The 21,590-nt window shown below is 37.7% G+C and overlaps 1 protein-coding gene across 2 annotated transcripts in view; it reads left to right on the forward strand.

Moving 5' to 3' along the window:
* The first annotated feature begins 42 nt into the window (after nt 1–42).
* The window catches only part of pcyt1aa (phosphate cytidylyltransferase 1A, choline a), a 22,540-nt gene continuing 992 nt past the window's right edge, over nt 43–21,590 (forward strand). Inside the window, exons 1-10 of one of the 2 annotated variants that reach the window (XM_087239413.1) lie at nt 43–219; nt 2,085–2,173; nt 6,648–6,762; nt 6,850–6,949; nt 8,737–8,853; nt 11,461–11,612; nt 11,715–11,793; nt 16,398–16,540; nt 17,356–17,544; nt 21,431–21,590. The exon at nt 21,431–21,590 is cut by the window's right edge and continues 992 nt beyond it. In XM_087239413.1, the coding sequence (XP_087095539.1) occupies nt 6,655–6,762; nt 6,850–6,949; nt 8,737–8,853; nt 11,461–11,612; nt 11,715–11,793; nt 16,398–16,540; nt 17,356–17,544; nt 21,431–21,590 (1,048 nt within the window). In that variant the 5' untranslated portion in view covers nt 43–219; nt 2,085–2,173; nt 6,648–6,654. 2 annotated transcript variants of the gene reach the window in all.

Below are 21,590 nucleotides of genomic sequence, written 5' to 3' on the forward strand. Positions count from 1 at the left end.
CCTGACTCCGCTGCCATCTTGGGTCTGAATTAAGTTGATCCCAGTCTCTTTTGTGGCTTCTGTCAAATCGGAAGGTCTGAGATCACGAATATCGAGACATTTAAATCGCCGTACACTTCCGACTCCTGTCAGCCTTCGACTTGAGGAAACCCATAAACCTACACCTGCAAAGAGTCTTTCATCACCACCTCACCGCAAAACGCACATTAAAGCACACGGGTAAGCAGCTAATGAGTGTCTGTGTATGTGTCCTAAAGATAGTAAACAAGAGCCAGCTAATGTTTTGTTCCACTTGACACAAATGTCGCATCACGAACTCATGGCATTTATCAAGTTAGCTGTCTGTTTAAAAACTTAAACGACTCTTACTTTTTGAGAGACACTCCTACTATTAATTCAACACACCAGAATCATACGCTATCTATATTTTGTTTTATTTCTATCAGAGCTTCTAAAGTTGAGATAACGTACAGAAGTTTTACTTTACTTAAATTTGATGTAAATGTGGTGCATTGTAACAGTCACCCCTGTCTGTGAACTAGTTGCTATTTTTGTTACACACAGATGGGACAGCACTTAATAGTGTGTATGCATGTAGTACTCTGAGGAACCTTCCACACCCTTGAAAGTGAAGGTTGTGTGTTTGTATTCCAGTCTTAACAAGGCTTCTGAAGTAGGCATGGTATTGGATAAAATATCACGGTTTCACGTTACAGTGATTACTGCTCTAAAATAAAATCTTTTTTTTTTAAATATCTGGGTAAAAACAGGGCTTCTGCAGGTTTCATCACATCAAATTTAATACTTTTTAAGACCATTATGAATTAAATTTCAGACTTTCACATGGCGAAACGCCAATAATTGTTAGGAATAACCAGTGGAATTTTTTTACTTGCCACATTAACATTAAAATTCAGTTATTTCTTAGCCACATATTTAAAATAATGTGTCAAAACAAGCAAACTCTAGTTATATACATATATATTTTATTAGCGTAACCGTTCTTTTTTTTTTTTTTTTTTTAAAGGCCCATTTTAAAAGCTATAATAAACAAAATTTCGACATATTGCGATGGTGATTTAATTTATGATTTAATTCAAGCTTCAAGCTGATTTTAATTAAATTTAAGCTTCAGCTCAATATTCTGTAAGCCGTGGCAACAATTCCGCAACAACTCTTTAAAATTACCTGTTTTTATTCGGTGTCTGTTACTCGGAAACCAAAATATTCCCATATTACAAATGCTGTTTTTCTTTGATATTAATTTGTCTATGAATGCTTCTGAAAAAGCAGATGTTTCCTGTTTGTTATCTTTTTTTTTTTGTGGGCGTAGGACAGAACGAAAGTGTACTCACTCAATTGGCTAGTTATAAAAACCCAGTCAGATCACACGATTTTAGATTTTGGATTTCCTTGACATATGGTGTCGTGGCGAGTCGTAAACGACAAATGGACGTCGTGACACAAGAGTCTAATGTAACGTGTAATGTGGCATAGTTTGCGACAACCGATACCATGTCTTCGATGCCTCGCGACACCATCACAGAAAGTCTAGCATGTTTAATTTTCTGAAGCTTATAGCAGACTGATTTTGAAGATGTTATTTGTTATTTTTGTTTAAATACATATTTTATATGGCAGCCTCTTGCGATTTAACTAATTGCAACGTTTCAAATTGCGATTCGATTTCAATTAATTGCACAGCTCTAGTCTTCAGCATTTGGTGCTAATCTTCTAATAAATAATCTAAATATTCTAAAATGGCACTGTATTATTTGCAATAATAAATTATTATTGACAGTATTTTGAAGTGCACACTATATCAATATGCATGTTCGTTATCACGATATTTCGATCCGCTATTTGTAGATCCGCTTGTCAGAGTTTGTTCTGAAACATGATATTGTCTTAATTTAGATTGTATATTAGTGGTAGATCTCGATGCAGGGTTGTGTATAGTTCATCTGTTAATTGTGAGTGTGTGTCTGTGAATTGTTGTAGTGGATGTAATGCTGTTTATGGCTCACATTCCTCACCTTTCAATTATGCATTCACCATGATAAGACTGAAGGCTCTGTGTTTAGATAAAGGAATGACTGGAATGAGGAAGAATTCGGGCAACGTTTCCAAAGACTGTTTCCACACAGCTGTGTTCCTGTTGACCTAAGCTCAGGTTTTGTTTTCACGTATGATTTCTTCCACGTGTGACATAACCTGTAGAATTTTGACTTGCACTTGATTGCGCATGCTAAAACCTGTTCACTTGCAATTTTATAGGTTTCATTTTTATAAATCATTAGGAAGTTATTGCTTTTAAAGATAAAAGTTTAAGTTGAGCTCATTTTTTAAAATTCAGTTTTTCCTTTAATACAACATTTTTCCAGTTTTGTTTTCTGATAATTTTGACTGCACACAAACAAGATAGAGTCTGCATTGCTGTGTTAAATAATGTAGTAAAAAATCAGCCGATTTATGCAGAATTATTATTTTTTGTGCATTCCATTAAAAAAATGGGTTTATGTCGTTTTTTTTTCTATTAAGTCTAATCAATTGAAGTTAGTAAAAACTAGTAAGTTAACTTAATCCTTTCATGTTGTCTTAATACAAATCAATTGTGTGGAACCAAGCGTTTTTTATTAACTGTGTATTAACTAAAAAACATGAAAAGTATATATAACTTGTTTCTTTATTAGGTTTACTTTATTATTATAAGGTTTACAATACATATCCAATTAGATCCACATGTTTGGTATAAAGAAAATAAGTCTCTTATATAATATACACTACCTTACAAAAGTCTTGTTGCCTATTCAAATTTTAGGAACAAAAAATAATAACCTGACTTCTAGTTGATCATTTGGTATCAGAAGTGGCTTATATAAAAGGCAAGGGCCGCTAGATTACGCTTATTTTACCCAAATAAAATATAATCATGCCTTGTTTTTTTAATAATTTAATTAAGACAGTAAGATCTGACTTTGCTTAGACATAAGTCTTCTCACTTAACAATAATAATGTTCAGTATAGAATATGAAGTCATGGTGCAGTGGAAGAAGAATTATTATTGTGTATGACTCCCATGAGCTTAGAGGACTGCATCCATACATCTCTGCAATGAGTCAAATCACTGATTAATAAAGTCTGGAATGGCAAAGAAAGAGCTCTTTCAGGAGTTCATCAAGATTCTTGGGAGTCATCTTCAATGCCTCCTCCTTCATCTTTCCCCAGACATGCTCAATAATGTTCATATCTGGTGACTGGACTGGCCAATCCTGGAGCAGCTTGACCTACTTTGCTTTCAGGAACTTTTATGTGGAGGCTGAAGTATGAGAAGCAGCGCTATCCTGCTGAAGTATTTGCCTTCTCCTTTGGTTTGTAATGTAATGGGCAGCACAAATGTCTTGATGCCTCAGGCTGTTGATGTTTCCATCCTCTATGCAGATCTCTCATATGCCCCCATACTGAATGTAACCCCAAACCATGATTTTTCCTTCACCAAACTTGACTGGTTTCTTGTGAGAATCTTGGGTTCATGCAGGTTCCAATAGGTCTTCTGCAGTATTTGTGATGATAGGGATGGAGTTCAACAGATGATTCACCTTCTGCCACTTTTCCAAATGATCAACTAGAAGTCAAGTTATTTTTTTGTTGCTCAACTGGGATCCTCAACAAGACTTCTGTCAGGCAGTGTATCTACGAAAAGGTGGAAAATATTACTTTACAAACTGTATTGTAAATAAATTATTTAAACATTTGCATATTGTTAAAATATTACTGTATTTACTATAAAAATTGAATGAATGCATATTTACTCACATTTACCAAAGTAAATAAATAGACTCAGAAATCTATGAAATTAAAGTCACACTTTTTTTGTTTTATGTCAATTTTGTATTTGCGCTATAGACGCATTATTTTCGGCAAAACAAGTTATTATAAAAACCAAATAAAAGAAAGAAGTTAAATGGAAATTTTCCAAATGCGATTTACTTGATCTTATGGTGAACAGTTCATGCAGTTATTTTTTTACTAATTTTTTTTTTTTTATTTTGAAACCAGCAGATCTTCTAGTGGCAAGTCAGAACAGACAGGATTTCTCTCAGGATTTTCCTAGTCATTTAATCAATTCAAAATTCCTTTCTTCATAACTCCTAAAATATCCTATATTATTTTGTTGTTGTTGTTATTATTACTATCATTTGGACTCGTTTTATATAGTCCTTTTAATCTCATTATGATCTACTTCAGTCTACAATCAATAAAATAACAACTGAAAATACAACTTTTTTTTTTAGTATTATTATTTTTTTTATATCCTGTTTCACTCACAATACAACACCAAAAATACATTCATCTTTTATTTGCATTAATAATTTGCCTCTTCCATAAATTTCAAATTAATTCAACACAAATGTAAGTCTTTATTATTTGAAACGGTAATAAAGTTGTTAATTGAATCAAAATAAAGAAATCGATATGTAATGAAAACAATTTATCTTGCAATTGATAAAAAAGACATCAGATTATGTATGAATACTTACTTTTTTCCTAATTAGAGTTGTTATGGTGCAATGGCAAATAGTTATTTACTTTGGAGTAGATTTTTATTTTCATAATCCACAATAAAAATGTCACACGATTTTGGATTCAAACATGTTCTAGGCAAGTTTTAGTCATTTCTATTACCTGCCCTGTGCGAAGATCATAAAGACATCTGGACATTTGTCTTCACTGTAGCCAGCACCACAGCCAGCTCTCCTGACACACTAACAATTAATGTCTTCTTCAACTCACTGTTACAAAACACAACATCTGAGTTTACACTGCTGTTGATTTTCCCATTTTACACGTTCCTGCATAGCCATCACAAAACACAAATATTGATCAAAAAAGGCTTCAGTGGGACAAAATTGTTTTTAGTGGCTGACAAAAAAATGTAATTGTAGGAAAAAATCTATAATGTTAACTTTTAGAAAATCTTTTATAAGTTAACATTATAGCTGTCTTGGTACTGAATGCATTAAAGGGATAGTTCACCCAAAACAATTAATTATTTTACTATTTTACTAATTATACTATTATCATTTACTAATCCTTGATTGAAACCTTTGGTTCTTTCTTCTGTTAAACACAAAAAAGATATTTGGAAAAATGTCATTAACCTGTAAACCTGTTCATACTATGGATGTACAGTTCCTGACAAAAGTCTTGTTGTTGGTCCCAGTTGTACGAGCAACAAATAATAACTTGACTTCTAGTTGATCAATTGGAAAAGTGGCAGATTTTTCCGATAAATCATCTGTTGACCTGCATCCCAATCATCACAAATACTGCTGAAGACCTATTGGAACCCGCATGAACCCAAGTTCTCCCAGAAATCAGTCATGTTTGGTGAAGGAAAAATCATGGTTTGGGGGTACATTCAGTATGGAGGTGTGTGAGAGATCTGCAGATTGGATGGCAACATCAACAGCCTGAGGGATCAAGAAATTTGTGCTGCCCATTACAAAGCAAAGAAGGTAAAGGTGCTCCAGGATTGGCCAGCCCAGTTACCAGAAATGAACATTATTGAGCATTTCTGGGGTAAAATGGAGGAGGCATTAAAGATGAATCCAAAGAATCTTAATAATGGTTTGTGGAGGTTAAATCAGGTTTGTTTTGTACATTAACATAACAGATGTCCATACAGCAAGTGGATGTTACTGTGTATCCGGTCACATTTGCCATGCAAAAATAGTGCAAAGTTGAACATGTGCACTGTTTGTATGTGCGTGAATTTTGTAACGGATTGTGTGTGACTCATCCTTGCAAAAAGGCTTGAATTAACTCCACAACAAATGCATCAAATAATCATTGGGAAAGTTCTTACTGTAGTATTTCTCACAAACGTTGTGTGAGATCTGCTTCCTTTATGTCTGTCCCTTTGCTGTTTATCTGACGCAGCCAGAGATTGAGGCACACTCTGAACTCTGGGAGTCCTGCAAGAACGCTTTCTTTGCTATTCCACATGACTTTGTTAATAAGTCATTTGAGTAATTGCAGAAATGTATGGATGCACTCCTCAAAGCTCATGGGAGTCATACACAATATTTATTCTTCTTCTACTGCACAATGACCCAATATTCTATACTGAACATTATTTCTGTTAAGTGACAAGACTTTTGTCTAAGCAAAGTCAAATCAATTGATCAACTAGAAGTTATTATTTCTTGTTCCTAAAACTTGGAGACGACAATACTTTTGTCAGGTTGTGTAGTGGATACAGGTTTCCTGCTTTCTTAAAAAAAAAAACAATATAGTGTTCAACAAAAGAAAAAAAACTCAGAAGGTTTGGAACCACTTGAGGGCGAGTAAATGGTAAGCAAATACACATTTTTGGACAAACTATCCCTTTAAACATGCATGAAATGCTCATAAACCGTAAATATACACATGCAAATGACAAATATTTTGGTAAATTTCTGGTTAAACCTTTTAACTTTTGTTCTTCATCATTGATGATAGTCAGATTTCATTTTTGACATTCCACATTGCAGATCTTGTGATATATTTATTATGGGAAGCACACGTTGTAATATTGATGCTGAAATTATGTATTGTGCAGCCCTAATTTACATTATTTTCAACATGTCCACTTCATTTGACAGAGCCTGAATGGAGGCCCACGGTTCAGCGCGACTGTCAAGGAAGAGAAAGAGAGATGGTTCAAACGGAGAGCCAGAGGAAGGAGAAAAACCACTGAAGTTCAAAAGATGCACGGTGGTGAGTGAGATAAAGGTGTGAGCGTGTGTATATACCGATGAGGGATGGTATTTGAGACCAAAGGCTGTGATGCTTCTTACACCTCAGGGTCTGAAATATCCAGCTCCTTATGCAGATCAGCTCGAGTCAATGGAAGATAAGCAGTATCAGCGTGTCACCATAGAGGAAGCTCGCAGAGGCACGCCACGTAAGTTATTTGCCCTTTGGAATAATCTCCTACAACACACCTATTCAAATATGTGCTAGATTCAGTTACAGACTTTATGGTTACATTTAGAGTTGGTCTTTATGTAGAGTCATGGACAGAAATATTGCATATGTTGCAGCATTTTTGTGTGTGTGTGTTTTTTTAGCATTGTTAGAAATAGAATCCGTTGTGCATTTTGTTTAGTCTAGGGCAGAAGTATTGCATTTTTATTGGCTCTTATTTGCATTATGTTATAGATATTAATAGGGATGCTCATTTCGGTTAATTTTGCCAACCGACAACGGCCGCTCGCTAACCAAATATTAACTGTTAACTGGTCAGATTGATATTAAAGTATTCATTCATTTATTCATTCATTTTTTTCGGCTTAATCCCTTAATTCTGGGTCGCCACAGCGGAATGAACCGCCAACTTATCCAGCAGGTTTTTACGATGCGGATGCCCTTCAAGCTACATTCCGTCTCTGGGAAACATCTACACACACTAATTCACATACTATGGACAATTTAGCCTACCCAATTCACCAGTAGCACTAATATTAAATTATTATTTAATAAAAAAATTTTTTTTAATTAATTGGCGTGTCTTTTTTTTGTGTCTGACACATTCAATATTGCATTTAAAATACTGATTTATTTTAACATGCGAATAACGGCATACAGAACATAACAACAAAACATCTTCACGCACCTGCAGTGTTTCCAACAGCAAAGAAAAAAGAATAAACTAAATAAAAAGAGTAAAATTAATAGTCCTGCCCTAGATATTTTTCATTTAATTTACAAATTCAGATTACTTTGTGTTTATTTATTTTTTCTTGCCTGAGTAAATGGCTAAGTAAAACAATCAGACATGTGATTCTCATCCATTCAAATTGTGCATACAAAAATCAGCAAAGATGTACAGTGTGGAAGCATTAAAAGAGTGCAAGAAGGCCAAAAGGCCTTAAACAATATCTAAATGCACTACAGCATTTTCCGTTTTCAAATACATGCACATTTTGCCACAGCTTTGACTTCTTTGTCCATTAGGGTACATAGATTTTGCTTCACATGTAAAAGCATCAACTTGCTTTCTGTTGGTATATTATAGTTGTATATATCAAAGGGATAGTTCACCCAGAAGTTTTCATTCTGACATTATTTATACACGCACACACACACACTGTATTTTTTTCCTTCTACAAAAAAAAAATATTTTTAAAAATGTTGGATCCATTGACTTACGCAGTAATTTTCTTTGATATGAAAGTTAATTCTTTAAAATATCTTCTGTTGTGTTTAGTGGAAGTAATTTTCAATTTTGGGTGAACTATCCCTTTTAATAAAATGTGTTCTCATACAAATTAATCTCCCATTTTAAATGTATAGTCCATAAATGACAAACTATTTAAGCTATGTACACTTAGAAACGCCCATTTTCAATTTACAGGAGTATACGGTGGACTACTTTTTACTGCGTAATACTCTGTACTCATACTTGTTGATGGGCTAATTTTTACTCATATTTTTATAAGAGATACTTGCCAGATTTTTCTGTACTTTTTCAGTTCCACCACTGATTATCATGACCTCATCTGTCGACATGATGTTGCTGAATTGCAAAGTTTTGTAGCAACAAATCCCCATTTCCATGAGGGTATTGTTATTGAGAGGAAAGAGCGCAGCGTTAATTTACGTATTTCTCTAAATATCACTCTCAGCAGTGTGAACAGTGTCAGCTTGTAAAATTGTGAAGTACAGTGTTTGTCTCATTTTGTTTTTTAGCCGACAGACCTGTGCGGGTGTACGCTGATGGGATCTTCGACATGTTCCACTCAGGACATGCTCGCGCTCTCATGCAGGCTAAATGCCTCTTTCCAAACACTCACCTTATTGTAGGTGGTAAGTAATCCTGAACTTTTCAGCTACTTTTACCATTTCTTAAGCATTGTTGATAGCTAGTGTTAAATAATAAATCAATAAATTTGTTAAACTAGCATAAATTGTTAATATTACAACAAATGGCGAAATAGGTATTTAAGTATTAAGTTATTCTCTTCAGAGATTTTTTTTTTTAAATAGGCTATATCTTATATAATTATTTTTATATTTTTATGGAATTATAAAAGCTTATTTATCATGTTAGGATTTTATAATGTTTGTATAATGATGTTTTTTATGTTCTTGTTGGGTCTGTTGCAGCGTAATTTCGTTCTGCATTACAATTCTATTGTGATGTGTTGAATGACATAAATAAAGGAAACTTAAAGTCAATGTGTAATCAAAATGTACAATGTTTATTTTGCTACTGCTCAATGTTTTTTTTTTAGGTGAACAGTTAATCCAGTAAATAAATAAAAAATGTTTGTTTTGATAATCTTCAATCACATTTGAACATTTGTTTCCACGTTTAGATTAGCAGTCCTTCTCTGCTGACGTCAGTTTCAACCACAATGTTCTTAATTCTTATCAGACCCTCCAGGATTTTGTGTTTTCGTGATCAATGAATTTAATGCAAATCAAGCAAACTTTGTGGAGCTTGCCAAAAACATTATTATTTTTTATTTCCTGTATATTTTAGGCTGTTAGGGCATTGTTTAAATTCCCATCTGCATAGTTTTACATTTAAAAACATCATAGTAAGGGCAGCACGGTGGCTCAGTGGTAAAGACTGTCACCTAACAGCAGGAAGGTCGCTGGTTTGAGTCCAGTCTGGACCAGCTGGCATATTTTTTGTGGAGTTTGCATGTTCTCCCTGTGTTTGTGTGGGTTTCCGCCGGGTGCTCCGGTTTCCCCCACAGTCTAAACAGATGGGCATGTGAATTGAGTAAACAAAATTGGCCATAGTGTTTGTAAGAGTGTATGGGTGTTTCCTAGTACTTGGTTGCAGCTGTAACGGTGTCTGCTGTGTAAAACATATGCTGGAATAGTTGGTGGTTCATTCTGCTGTGGCAATCCCTAATAATTAAGGAACTAAGCCTTTGGGAAGGAGCAGGACGGATTTTTCAAATATATATTATTTTCTCCTGCTCCTGTTTCAAGTATTCAAGTTTTGTCTTGCTCACACCCTCAAAAACATATTGATGGTTATGGTTATTCCCACTACTGTTATTTATTTCAATTTCTTCTCTTTTGAATATGAATAAAAAGAAACAGAAAATAAACATATGTTTTGTTTTATTTGAGTTAATTAAATGGAACGATGAACATGGACACGAACGAGGAGCAGATCATAGAAATACAGTTAGAAATGGGCTATTAGTTTTGCAATAAAACAATTGATAACAATAAACCTTGATTTCTCAAGTGGTCAAACAGAAATGCATTTGGCCTAATATTGCTTCTGAATGTGCATTAGTCTTTTGTGCCTTCAGTAATGTCCATACATTGAACATACACCGCCGGTCAAATGTTTGGGGTCAGTAGGATTTTTAAATGTTTTAAAATAAGCTTCTCCTGCTCGCCAAGGCTGTATTTATTTGATCAAAAATACAGTACAAATTGTGAAATGTTATTGCACTTTAAAATAACTGTTCAGAAGTAGTTTATAATTTAATTTAATCATTTATTCCAGAGATTTTAATGATGAATTTTCAGCTTCATTACTCTTCTGTGACAGTCTTCAGAGTTGCTTGATTCTTTAGAAATCATTCATTCATTCATTTTCTTGTCGGCTTAATCCCTTTATTAATCCGGGGTCGTAACAGCGGATGCCCTTCCAGCCGCAACCCATCTCTGGGAAACATCCACACACACACACATTCACACATACACTCATACACTACGGACAATTTAGCCTACCCAATTCACCTGTACCGCATGTCTTTGGACTGTGGGGGGGAAACCAGAGCACCCTGAGGAAACCCATGCGAAGGCAGGGAGAACATGCAAACTCCACACAGAAACGCCAACTGAGCCGAGGGTCAAACCAGCGATCTTCTTGGTGTTAGGTGACAGCACTACCTACTGCGCCACTGCCTCACCTCTTTAGAAATCACTCAAATATTATTAATAATAATTAAATTATTATTATATATAAAAAATTATTATAACTATTATAAATATTCTTACAGTAGTAGAAGTAACATACTGTAGTAGTAACAGTGAATTTTTCACAGTACTGAATATTTTACTATTTATTTTTATTCAGCTGAATTTTTCTTCATTTTATTTTTAATGAAATCACAAGTTTTAAGTTCTGTTTGTTAATACCAAAAGATTCTTGCAGGACTGTTTTTCTAATAAATGGAAAGCAAATTACATTTGCCTCCTCCCCTTTTTTGCTGATCCGAAAAATGGTCCAGTTCATAACTAAAAAACCATAATGTAATCAGAATAATGAGATTTGTGATCACCACTAGTTCACGTGGACCTTAAAGAGTCCCGAGTGCACAGTGTGGAGTCATTGGACTGGGTTTCAGCATTTGAGTGTTTCTCATTGTGATCATTTAACACCGTGTCCGTCCTAATGTCAGAGCTGTATTTAGTATCTCTCCCACCTCTCTGCAGTTTGCAGTGATGACCTCACGCACAAGCTAAAGGGCTTTACTGTCATGAACGAAGACGAGCGCTATGATGCTGTTAGTCACTGTCGCTATGTGGATGAGGTGGTCCGGAATGCCCCATGGACTCTTACACCAGAGTTCCTCACCAAACATCGGGTATGATAAAAGAGAGCCGAGTGTAATACTCCACATGAAACCACATTGTTTAAAATAGCGTCATATGTTATGTCAACTTTGTGAGGTACTTTGATATTTCAGATTGACTTTGTGGCCCATGATGATATCCCATACTCCTCAGCTGACAGTGATGATGTTTACAAGCACATCAAAGATGCAGGTGAGAAAAACAGATTCAGAAAGTGACCTTTAACATCTGACATTTCAAAACAATTACAGATAATGAACTTATCATGGAGCACTTTCATATTTGTGTGTTTTTCAGAAGCAGACGTTCTCGTTTCATTTAGAAATTCATTTACAAATTATTATTATTACATACATTGTCCGATATTTTTTAAGAGCAAAGAATTTTAATTATTTACTTTTTATTTTTGTAAGTATTATACATATTTTATTATCTGGAGAATGTCTTTATTTTCTTTTTAGTTTGGCTGAATTAAAATATATGTGTTTACATTTTTTTAAAGCTGCTAAGGTCAATCAAATCAACCCCCTTTAATTTTTTTTCCCAGATTGGCTACAGAATAAACTGCAGTTGTCAAATGACTTCCCTGGTTAACCAAATTAACTTAGTTTATATAATTGCAGTGTTTTAATTTGCTTTAGAAACATTTTGAAAGAATTTTGTAGTCAAATTTTTGTAGTGAAAAACTAACTAATTTAATTATGTAGAATTGTGTACTTAAAGGGTCACGAAACACCAAAACACATTTTTTGAGCTGTTGACAGTCGTTTATGTGTCCCACACTGCTAAAAACTATTAGGACACCTATATTTCACTAAAAAGTGTAAATTGGTTGTTTTTGCGTTATTTCAAGCAAATTCGTACTTCCGGTTTAAAACGAATTTTTGAAGCTGCGTCATGGTCATGACATAATAGCGTGTATTCCAGCGTGCAGACTGGACATCTGTACCAGAGTGTGTCTTATTACGTCTTACAGCCTGCTGCATTAATGCATGAGTAAAGCTTGGTTCAAACCAATCGGCGCGCTCTATTGTGCAACTTCATTAATATTCATTACTGTCACAGTGTTCAGACGACAGAGACGCCACGTTGTATTGGCAAAACAAGCGTGAAGTGTTGCTTTATAGTTTGCTGCAGTTAAGTTTCGTTTTCATTTTCTCTCTGTGAGAGCACAGCCGGAGTCACGTGTGGATTAACAGTGTACGCGACGCTCGACAACAATAACTTACGTGTCTAAGTAGGGACATTGTTTACCTGAGAGCTGTTCTCATCTGCAAACGCTGAGATCCGGATGCGCTTGTAATCTCCTCTAAATAAAGACGCGGCTTTAGTTGCTGTGGATTGTCCTGTCTCTACAGATTTGGTAGGTGAGCGAGCAGTGCTCTTTGTTTATTCAGTTCGTATTTTATTCGTATCGAACAAACTATTGCACCGAGTGTAAACAAGTTAGCTCTACAACCAAACTATAACCTCGTGTAGGATTTTGTGACCGGAATAACACGCGCTGCTTTCTGAAGCTACCTGCCGTGTGCATCTAAGTTTCCGGGAAATGCTGAGTTTTATTTCTCTCATTCGCCGTGCGGTATTAAACATTGCATGAAAATACACGCTTAGAGCAGTTCCTTGAATCAAATATCTCATTTGTAGCGAGGGACATGAATGAATTCCCTGAATGAAAGAGCCAAACTGCAGTTAAAGTCCACCATTCAATAATTTGGCAAATAATTCGACTACAGATGTCCATGTAAACAGTCCCTTTCTCCCCCGTTGGGTGTGTGTTTTGACTCTGAAATTCAGCGCGCCCAAATAGACACTCCCACACCAAGCCTCTTTTCTTCCTCCGACACTCCCCCCTAAACAGAGCTGAACACGCCCACTTTTCTGACTTTTTCCAAAGTAGAGGTGTGAAAACACCCTGCTGAAAGAAGGGGGTTTCATGGCCCTTTAAAGTTTGTAAAAATGAAAAACAAGCACAAAAAACACAAACATTACCCGCGTTTCCACCGTCGTGCCTAAAGCGAGCGAGCCAGGGCCAGTCGCATTTCCATAGTCATGTCCGGTGTCTGATTGGGGCCAGCCTTTTTTCTGCCTGCCGAATACCTTAAGTCAGTGGTCACCAAACTTGTTTCTGGAGGTCCGGTGTCCTGCAGATTTTAGCTCCAACCCTAATCAAACACACCTAAACAAGCTAATCAAGGTCTTATTAGGTATACTTGAAACATCCAGGCAGGTGTGTTGAGGCAAGATGGAGCTAAACCCTGCAGGGACACCGGCCCTCCAGGACCAGGATTGGTGACCCCTGCCTTAAGCCAAAGGGAGCCAGCTGGGGCTTTGGTGAGGAGTGAAAGCAGAGGCGGAGCTTGGAAGATGGTGTGCCGCTATCTTTACACTAGTTTTCCCATTACGCAAGTGTACATGTGCCAAAAAATAATTAAATAAATAAGGTAAATAAGAAAAAACATAGCTACTGGTCAGTTTAAGATATTCCATAAAACACCTTAGGGGTCTTTTGCTTTAAATGTGCAGTAGGTGATTGTCTTCAGATGCATTTTGTTGTTGTGCTGGTTGAAAGTCTCTTCACATTCCAGTAGTACTGATTAAATTCTAAATGTATGTGTTTGTATTTTAATACTCTGGATAAGGCATAAAGCAAAAAATGTTCATCCAATTTATATCTTATCGGACCGACAAATAACTCCATTTCAACAGGTATGTCAAACTGTCTGTCAACAAATTTAAATGTGAATTTTTGCGCAGCCTCTTTAAGCAGACAGATACGTCACTCTCATGCACACGTGAAGCACGCATCTACAGCTGACAGAGAGAGACGTCATCCTGCAAACTCTGCATCGACCTGAACTTCTTTCTGAATGACCATCGAGGCCTTTTATCCATGAAAAGAAAGATCGTTTCTGAAAGGGCTTCTGCCAAAAATGCAAATCAAAACTTTTCTAAACCCTAAATCAATATCGGAATTACTTTTGCACGCTGGAGGGAAATGTTATGCAGTTCAAAACAACGATCTGAAGGATGACACCACGGCTGAAGTATTTCTTTTAGACGGGTATGTTTTAAAACTATTTTAGTCACGCAAACCTTATGTAGACTGTGTTCTTGTTTATGAATGGGTTTATATGCACGGTAGTGTTGTTCAGCCACTAAATACTTCTGGTAGAAGATTGGCTATTTTCAAGTTCATGGAGTACAGCATTGATAATATAGTTGGTTAAATAGATCTGAGCAATTATTTAATTGTTCAAGTGAAAAGCAGCTGAAAACAACTACGCTTGATAAAGTGCGTATTTCCATAGAGTTTTCTAACTGGGGAATGACATGATCTAGTGTTCTATCTAATCAGGTCACGTGTTCATGAATTAAGGAGGCGTGGTTTTGAACGGCAGGGGAGGGTCGTAAAATTTTAAAGTTATTATGCTAATGCTAGTAGTCTGGCAGATCACCTACTGCACCTTTAAGATCGCCCTTATGTTTTCCTTTTAAATTTAAGACTGTTGGGTCATCCTTCCCTTAGTGGCGAGACCACTTGATGTACAATGCCAACAGTCAGACAGTGAGTAAATAAATATAATAAATGAAAATACATAGGCCTATGCGTATAGACATATAATGTAATGCTGTACAGTAACGTGTCATTTGTTTGTTTCAGTTGTCTCCATTTTAATCGTTTCGTGATGATGCGATTGTGTGCTTTATCTGCCTGATTCCTGCTGAACTGGGCGGGTTGTGTGAAGTTTGATTCGTGGGGTGTTCTGGGGTGGTGTTTGCGTGCTGCGAGTTATTGGCCTGACAGTGGAGATGCTACATGAGTTCAGCCTCGCTGCTCAACCTCCCAACATGATAAAAGCCCTGGCTTGCACTGGCCCGACAGTGAACATGCGGCTTTTGTATATTAGGGCCTACTCGCACTATGCTATCCAAACTGTGCCCAGGCCCCTTTCCCGGATCATTTGAAAAGTGTGAGTGCTCTGAATTGGGCTCAGGCACAGTGGAGCGTGGTTCACTTGGGCTTTGGCGTGGTACGCTTGTAGTGTAAGTGCAAAAGCCTGAAAACTGAAGACGATATGTGACTTTTATGGGATTGTTTTAAATGATTTATTAATCATTCTTACTGTTCAATGAACGCAAACTGTCGTAGATTATTAAAGAAGCAAACCCCGTACTGCACGACAGCTGCACCTTCAGCAAACCTTCTAATTTCTGCACCATGAGCACTTTATGATTGTTTATGAGCGTCAAAAGTGGCTGATCTGTTCGGTGAAATATTTGACTTTGTGTCACCGCATCCCAAACGACTAAAACAATAAAACGAAAGAAATCTCCACTGTACTGAGCGAGAGCGCTTACTGAACAACGCATCATCGATGATGTAAGCGTGCCCAGGCCCAATGTAACGTGAGTGCAGGCCGTTGGGGGAAACGGTAAGGGGGGCACAAGGGTGCTTTGGCCCGGTTCAAGTGTGAATATACCTTAAATCTACACTTCGCCGATGAAGCGTTAGCAAACACTTGTGCAACAACAACAACACTAACACATACTGCTTACACTGCCCTAAACACACAACATCCACATGCATGATGTCATAGTTTTCAAAGACGTCAGTTTGATTGTTTTTGAGTGTTTATTTTGTAGCCCATTTTCAGATTTAGAAGTTTTTAATAACAAAAAAAAGCTGCTGTCGTGTAAACAGACAAGCAAAATGCATATAAAGTTTCCCTTTTTGAGTTTAAACATTGTCATGTAAACAGCCCATAAATTCTTTTTATTTTGCGATTTCACAGGAATGTTTGCACCAACCCAAAGGACAGAGGGCATCTCCACCTCTGACATCATCACGCGCATCGTGCGAGATTATGATGTGTACGTCAGACGGAATCTTCAGCGTGGCTACACTGCAAAAGAGCTGAACGTCAGCTTCATCAATGTAAGCGCTCTCATTATATGCATTTGTTTACTGGTGAAACATAATAAAATTGACTTTTTTTTTTTGGTCCCATCTGACACTTTTAATTTAATTTACTAAACGTATAAACCGAAATCAGCTTGAGATCAGATATACGAGACCCTTAATCAGATACATATCAGGTATTCAGATGTTCAATCTGTATCTAAACGCATGTATATATGATTCACCTTGGGGATGATTGCATTAATCATCATGATTTACCACCTCTAAGTAGCACAAGTGAGAACAGGGTGTTCTTTAACACAGACATTTATATAAGGCTACGTTCACACTGCGAGGCTTATACTCGAATCTGATTTTTTTTCTCAGCACAAAATGTCTAATTATGCGCACAATGTGTATACTGTACGAAGCATGTTGTCAGATTATGCTTAATATGATTATTGCCCTTTTCACAGAAAACCGTGGTGTATTTCATGAACTGTAAAGCGTTGTTCTGCTACTACTAATGTGTATTTCGCCATTTGGAACCTAAATAAGTCTCTTGTGATTGAAAACACTTATCATTCGTGATTTATGACAACCGCGGTGCGTGTCTATCTGACCACCAGTATAGTGAACCCATCAAGGGTTAATGAGCAGCCGCAGACTGAACTGTGAAGGCAGAGTTGGTTTATCTCTGTTTGCGGACTTGTTTTTATTTTACTTTGTGTGAACAGCAGGCACGTACAGAAGGGGGGTTTGTGTACAAAAATAATCAATCTATCTGAATATAAGTTATCAATCTAAATGAAAGTTATTCATTATAATAAGCTACTGTTCGTCTCACCCAGGAAAAGAAGTACAACCTTCAGGAGCGTGTGGACAAGGTGAAGAAGAAGGTGAAGGACGTGGAGGAGAAAAGTAAAGAGTTTGTGCAGAAGGTGGAGGAGAAGAGCATCGACCTGATCCAGAAATGGGAAGAGAAGTCCCGGGAATTCATTGGCAACTTCCTGCAGATGTTTGGACCGGAGGGAGCACTGGTGAGTGGCCTTTAACAACAGCTCTGTCTCCAATGAAAAACGTTTACTCATTTGTAACCAAGTTAGAACTCTTTGGATAGGCTAAACAACACTCAAAATATCACCACTGATATGAATCACATAAGGGGTACATGTTTTTTCTCCATAATAAAAACTTTTATCAGAGCTGCAGCCATGTTTTGTTAGTTTGTCATCCTCTGAGAAAATGATCAATGGTTACCAAGCAACCACAAAGAAGCGCGAGCGCAAATAGAGTTAAAAATGCTGAGGGAAGCGATGCGCCTCGCACTTTCCACAGGCTTTTAGATGCAACATGTGACTGACAGGTATTACAAATTACCTGGTTCTGCGATACATCAGCCTGTATCCAAAATAATCCCACACCACAGATGTTGCCATCGTGTGCTAAACTCCTCATCTCTGTTCATGCAGGCTATTTGTCATTAAGTACTTTAGTGTATCTGTTTGTGGACTAGAAGACAGGGGGAGAGGCGCAACTAGCAGTTATCGAGATCCTATTGAACCATGTCAGAATTGGCCATGGCGGAAATACTTAGCAGAGAACATTTTCACCAAATGTTTGCATGAGTTTTTTCCAAATTTATCCACAACTCATTTGATACATTATTTTATTTATTCATTTAGCAACTCCACCATGCAACTTGCTGACTTTTTCATCTGTTTTGTCATGACGGTTAGCCTACTTGGCGTCGCTCCCTGTGGTTGCAAATAACAGTACAACGGTCAGCGTGTCAAGTATGAAAGCCTCCGCAACTCACAGCTGTACGTTAAAAGCTGATTTGGGTTTTAGGGTTGGGGAAGGTGTAGACTTTAATAAATTTGATGGTTGAGGAAGGTGTAGATGTTAATAAAAGTGATGGTTGGGTTCAGGGTTGGGGAAGGTGTAGACATTAATAACTGTAATGGTTGGGGAAGGTGTAGACATTAATAACTGTGATGGTTAGGGAAGGTGTAGACGTTAATAACTAATTGTTGGGTTTAGGGTTGGGGAAGGAGTAGACGTTAATAACTGTGATGGTTGGGTTTAGGGTTGGGGAAGGTGTAGATGTTAATGAAATTGATGGTTGAGTTTAAGTTTTGGAAAGTGTAGACATTAATAACTGTGATGGTTGGGAAAGGTGTAGACATTAATAACTGTGATTGTCGAGTTTAGGGTTGGGAAATTTGTAGATGTGTAATGAAATTGATGGTTGAGGTTGGGTTTGGGAGAAGGTGTAGACATTAATTACTGTGATGGTTGGGGAAGGTGTAGACGTTAATAAATGTGATGGTTGGGTTTAGGGTTGGGGAAGGTGTAGACGTTGATATAGGTGATGGTTGGGTTTAGGGTTGGGGAAGGTGTAGACCTTAATAACTATGATGGTTGGGGATGGTGTAGACGTTAATATAGGTGATGGTTGGGTTTAGGGTTGGGGAAGGTGTAGACGTTAATAAATGTGATTGTTGGGTTTAGGGTCGGGGAAGGTGTAGACGTTAATAACTGTGATGGGTGGGGAAGGTGTAGACATTAATAACTGTAATGGTTGGGGAAGGTTTAGACATTAATAACTGTGATGGTTGGGGAAGATGTAGACATTAATAACTGTGATGGTTAGGGAAGGTGTAGACGTTAATAACTAGTTGTTGGGTTTAGGGTTGGGGAAGGAGTAGACGTTAATAACTGATGGTTGGGTTTAGGTTTGGGGAAGGTGTAGATGTTAATAACTGTGATGGTTGGGAAAGGTGTAGACGTTAATAACTGATTGTCGGGTTTAGGGTTGGGGAAGTTGTAGATGTGTAATGAAATTGATGGTTGAGTTTAGGTTTGGGGGAAGGTGTAGACATTAATAACTGGGATGGTTGGGTTTAGGGTTGGGGAAGGTGTAGACATTAATAACTAATTGTTGGGTTTAGGGTTGGGGAAGGTGTAGACATCAATAACTGTGATGGTTGGGGAAGGTGTAGACGTTAATAACCGTGATGGTTGGGGAAGGTGTAGAGGTTAATAACTGTGGTGGTTGGGGAAGGTGTAGAGGTTAATAACTGTGATGGTTGGGGAAGGTGTAGACGTTAATAACCGTGATGGTTGGGGAAGGTGATGGTTGGGGAAGGTGTAGACGTTAATAACCGTGATGGTTGGGGAAGGTGTAGAGGTTAATAACTGTGGTGGTTGGGGAAGGTGTAGAGAATAATAACTGTGATGGTTGGGGAAGGTGTAGACGTTAATAACCGTGATGGTTGGGGAAGGTGTAGACGTTAATAACCGTGATGGTTGGGGAAGGTGTAGAGGTTAATAACTGTGATGGTTGGGGAAGGTGTAGACGTTAATAACTGTGATGATTGGGGAAGGTGTAGACATTAATAACCGTGATGGTTGGGAAAGGTGTAGACGTTAATAACTGATTGTCGGGTTTAGGGTTGGGGAAGTTGTAGATGTGTAATGAAATTGATGGTTAAGTTTAGGTTTGGGGAAGGTGTAGACATTAATAACTGTGATGGTTGGGAAAGGTGTAGACGTTAATAACTGATTGTCGGGTTTAGGGTTGGGGAAGTTGTAGATGTGTAATGAAATTGATGGTTGAGTTTAGGTTTGGGGGAAGGTGTAGACATTAATAACTGGGATGGTTGGGTTTAGGGTTGGGGAAGGTGTAGACATTAATAACTAATTGTTGGGTTTAGGGTTGGGGAAGGTGTAGACATCAATAACTGTGATGGTTGGGGAAGGTGTAGACATCAATAACTGTGATGGTTGGGGAAGGTGTAGAGGTTAATAACTGTGGTGGTTGGGGAAGGTGTAGAGGTTAATAACTGTGATGGTTGGGGAAGGTGTAGACGTTAATAACCGTGATGGTTGGGGAAGGTGTAGAGGTTAATAACCGTGATGGTTGGGGAAGGTGTAGACGTTAATAACCTTGATGGTTGGGGAAGGTGTAGACGTTAATAACCTTGATGGTTGGGGAAGGTGTAGACGTTAATATCTGTGATTGTTGGGTTTAGGCTTGGGGAAGGTGTAGACGTTAATGAAATTGATGGTTGGGTTTAGGGTTGGGGATGGTGTAGATATTAATAACTGATGGTTGGGTTTAGGGTTGGGAAAGGTGTAGACATTAATAACTGATGTACAGTGCCTTACCGACAACATAGTTTTGACAAGTGGGTCTCCGTAACTTCAAGTTACGCCTCCAACAAACTACAAGTTATACCTCTTCATGTTACGCTCCTGTCTTGCAGTCTGCAGACAGACCCTTCTCCTCTGTTTAGGCGTGCTGTGTTGAAATAACATACTGCGGGAGAAGTGTCAGTCGGGACTGGACCGTGCAAAAAAATCATGTTCTAAGGGGATTTAGAAATCATCCATTCATTCATTTATTTTCTTTTTGGCCTAGTCCCTTTATTAATCCAGGGTCACAAAATCAGAACAAACCTATCCAGCACATGCTTCATGCAGCAGATGTCCTTCCAGCTGCAACCAATCTCTGGAAAACATTCATACACACTCATTCACACTCATACACTAAGAACAATTTAGCCTACCCAATTTACCTTTACTGCATGTCTTTGTACTGTGGGGGAGAACGCATAACCTGGAGGAAACCCACGTGAATGCCGGGAGAATATGCAAACTCCACACAGAAACGCCAACTGACCCAGCCGAGGCTCAAACCAGCGACCATCTTGCTGTGGGGTTACAGCACTACCACCACGTTGCCGAATTAGAAATCATACATCTTTACTTCGCGATTTCAATATGATTTTAATTAATCGCACAGCCCTAATTGACATCCATATTATTTCTTATTTCGGTAATACATTGGACATTTTGTAGATTCTGCAAGGTGTATGTGAACATTTGTCTTAACCTGTGTGTATCGGTGGTCTTCAACAGAAGCACATGCTGAAGGAGGGTAAAGGTCGAATGCTTCAGGCCATCAGTCCAAGGCAGAGTCCCAGCAGCAGTCCCACACGAGAGCGCTCGCCTTCCCCAACCTTCCGTCTGCCCTTCTTCAACAAAACCTCCCCGCCGTCCTCCCCGTCCTCACACCACA

Source organism: Danio rerio, chromosome 2 (assembly GCF_052040795.2).
Source record: "Danio rerio strain M-AB ecotype USA chromosome 2, GRCz13ab, whole genome shotgun sequence".
Lineage (NCBI taxonomy): Eukaryota > Metazoa > Chordata > Actinopteri > Cypriniformes > Danionidae > Danio > Danio rerio.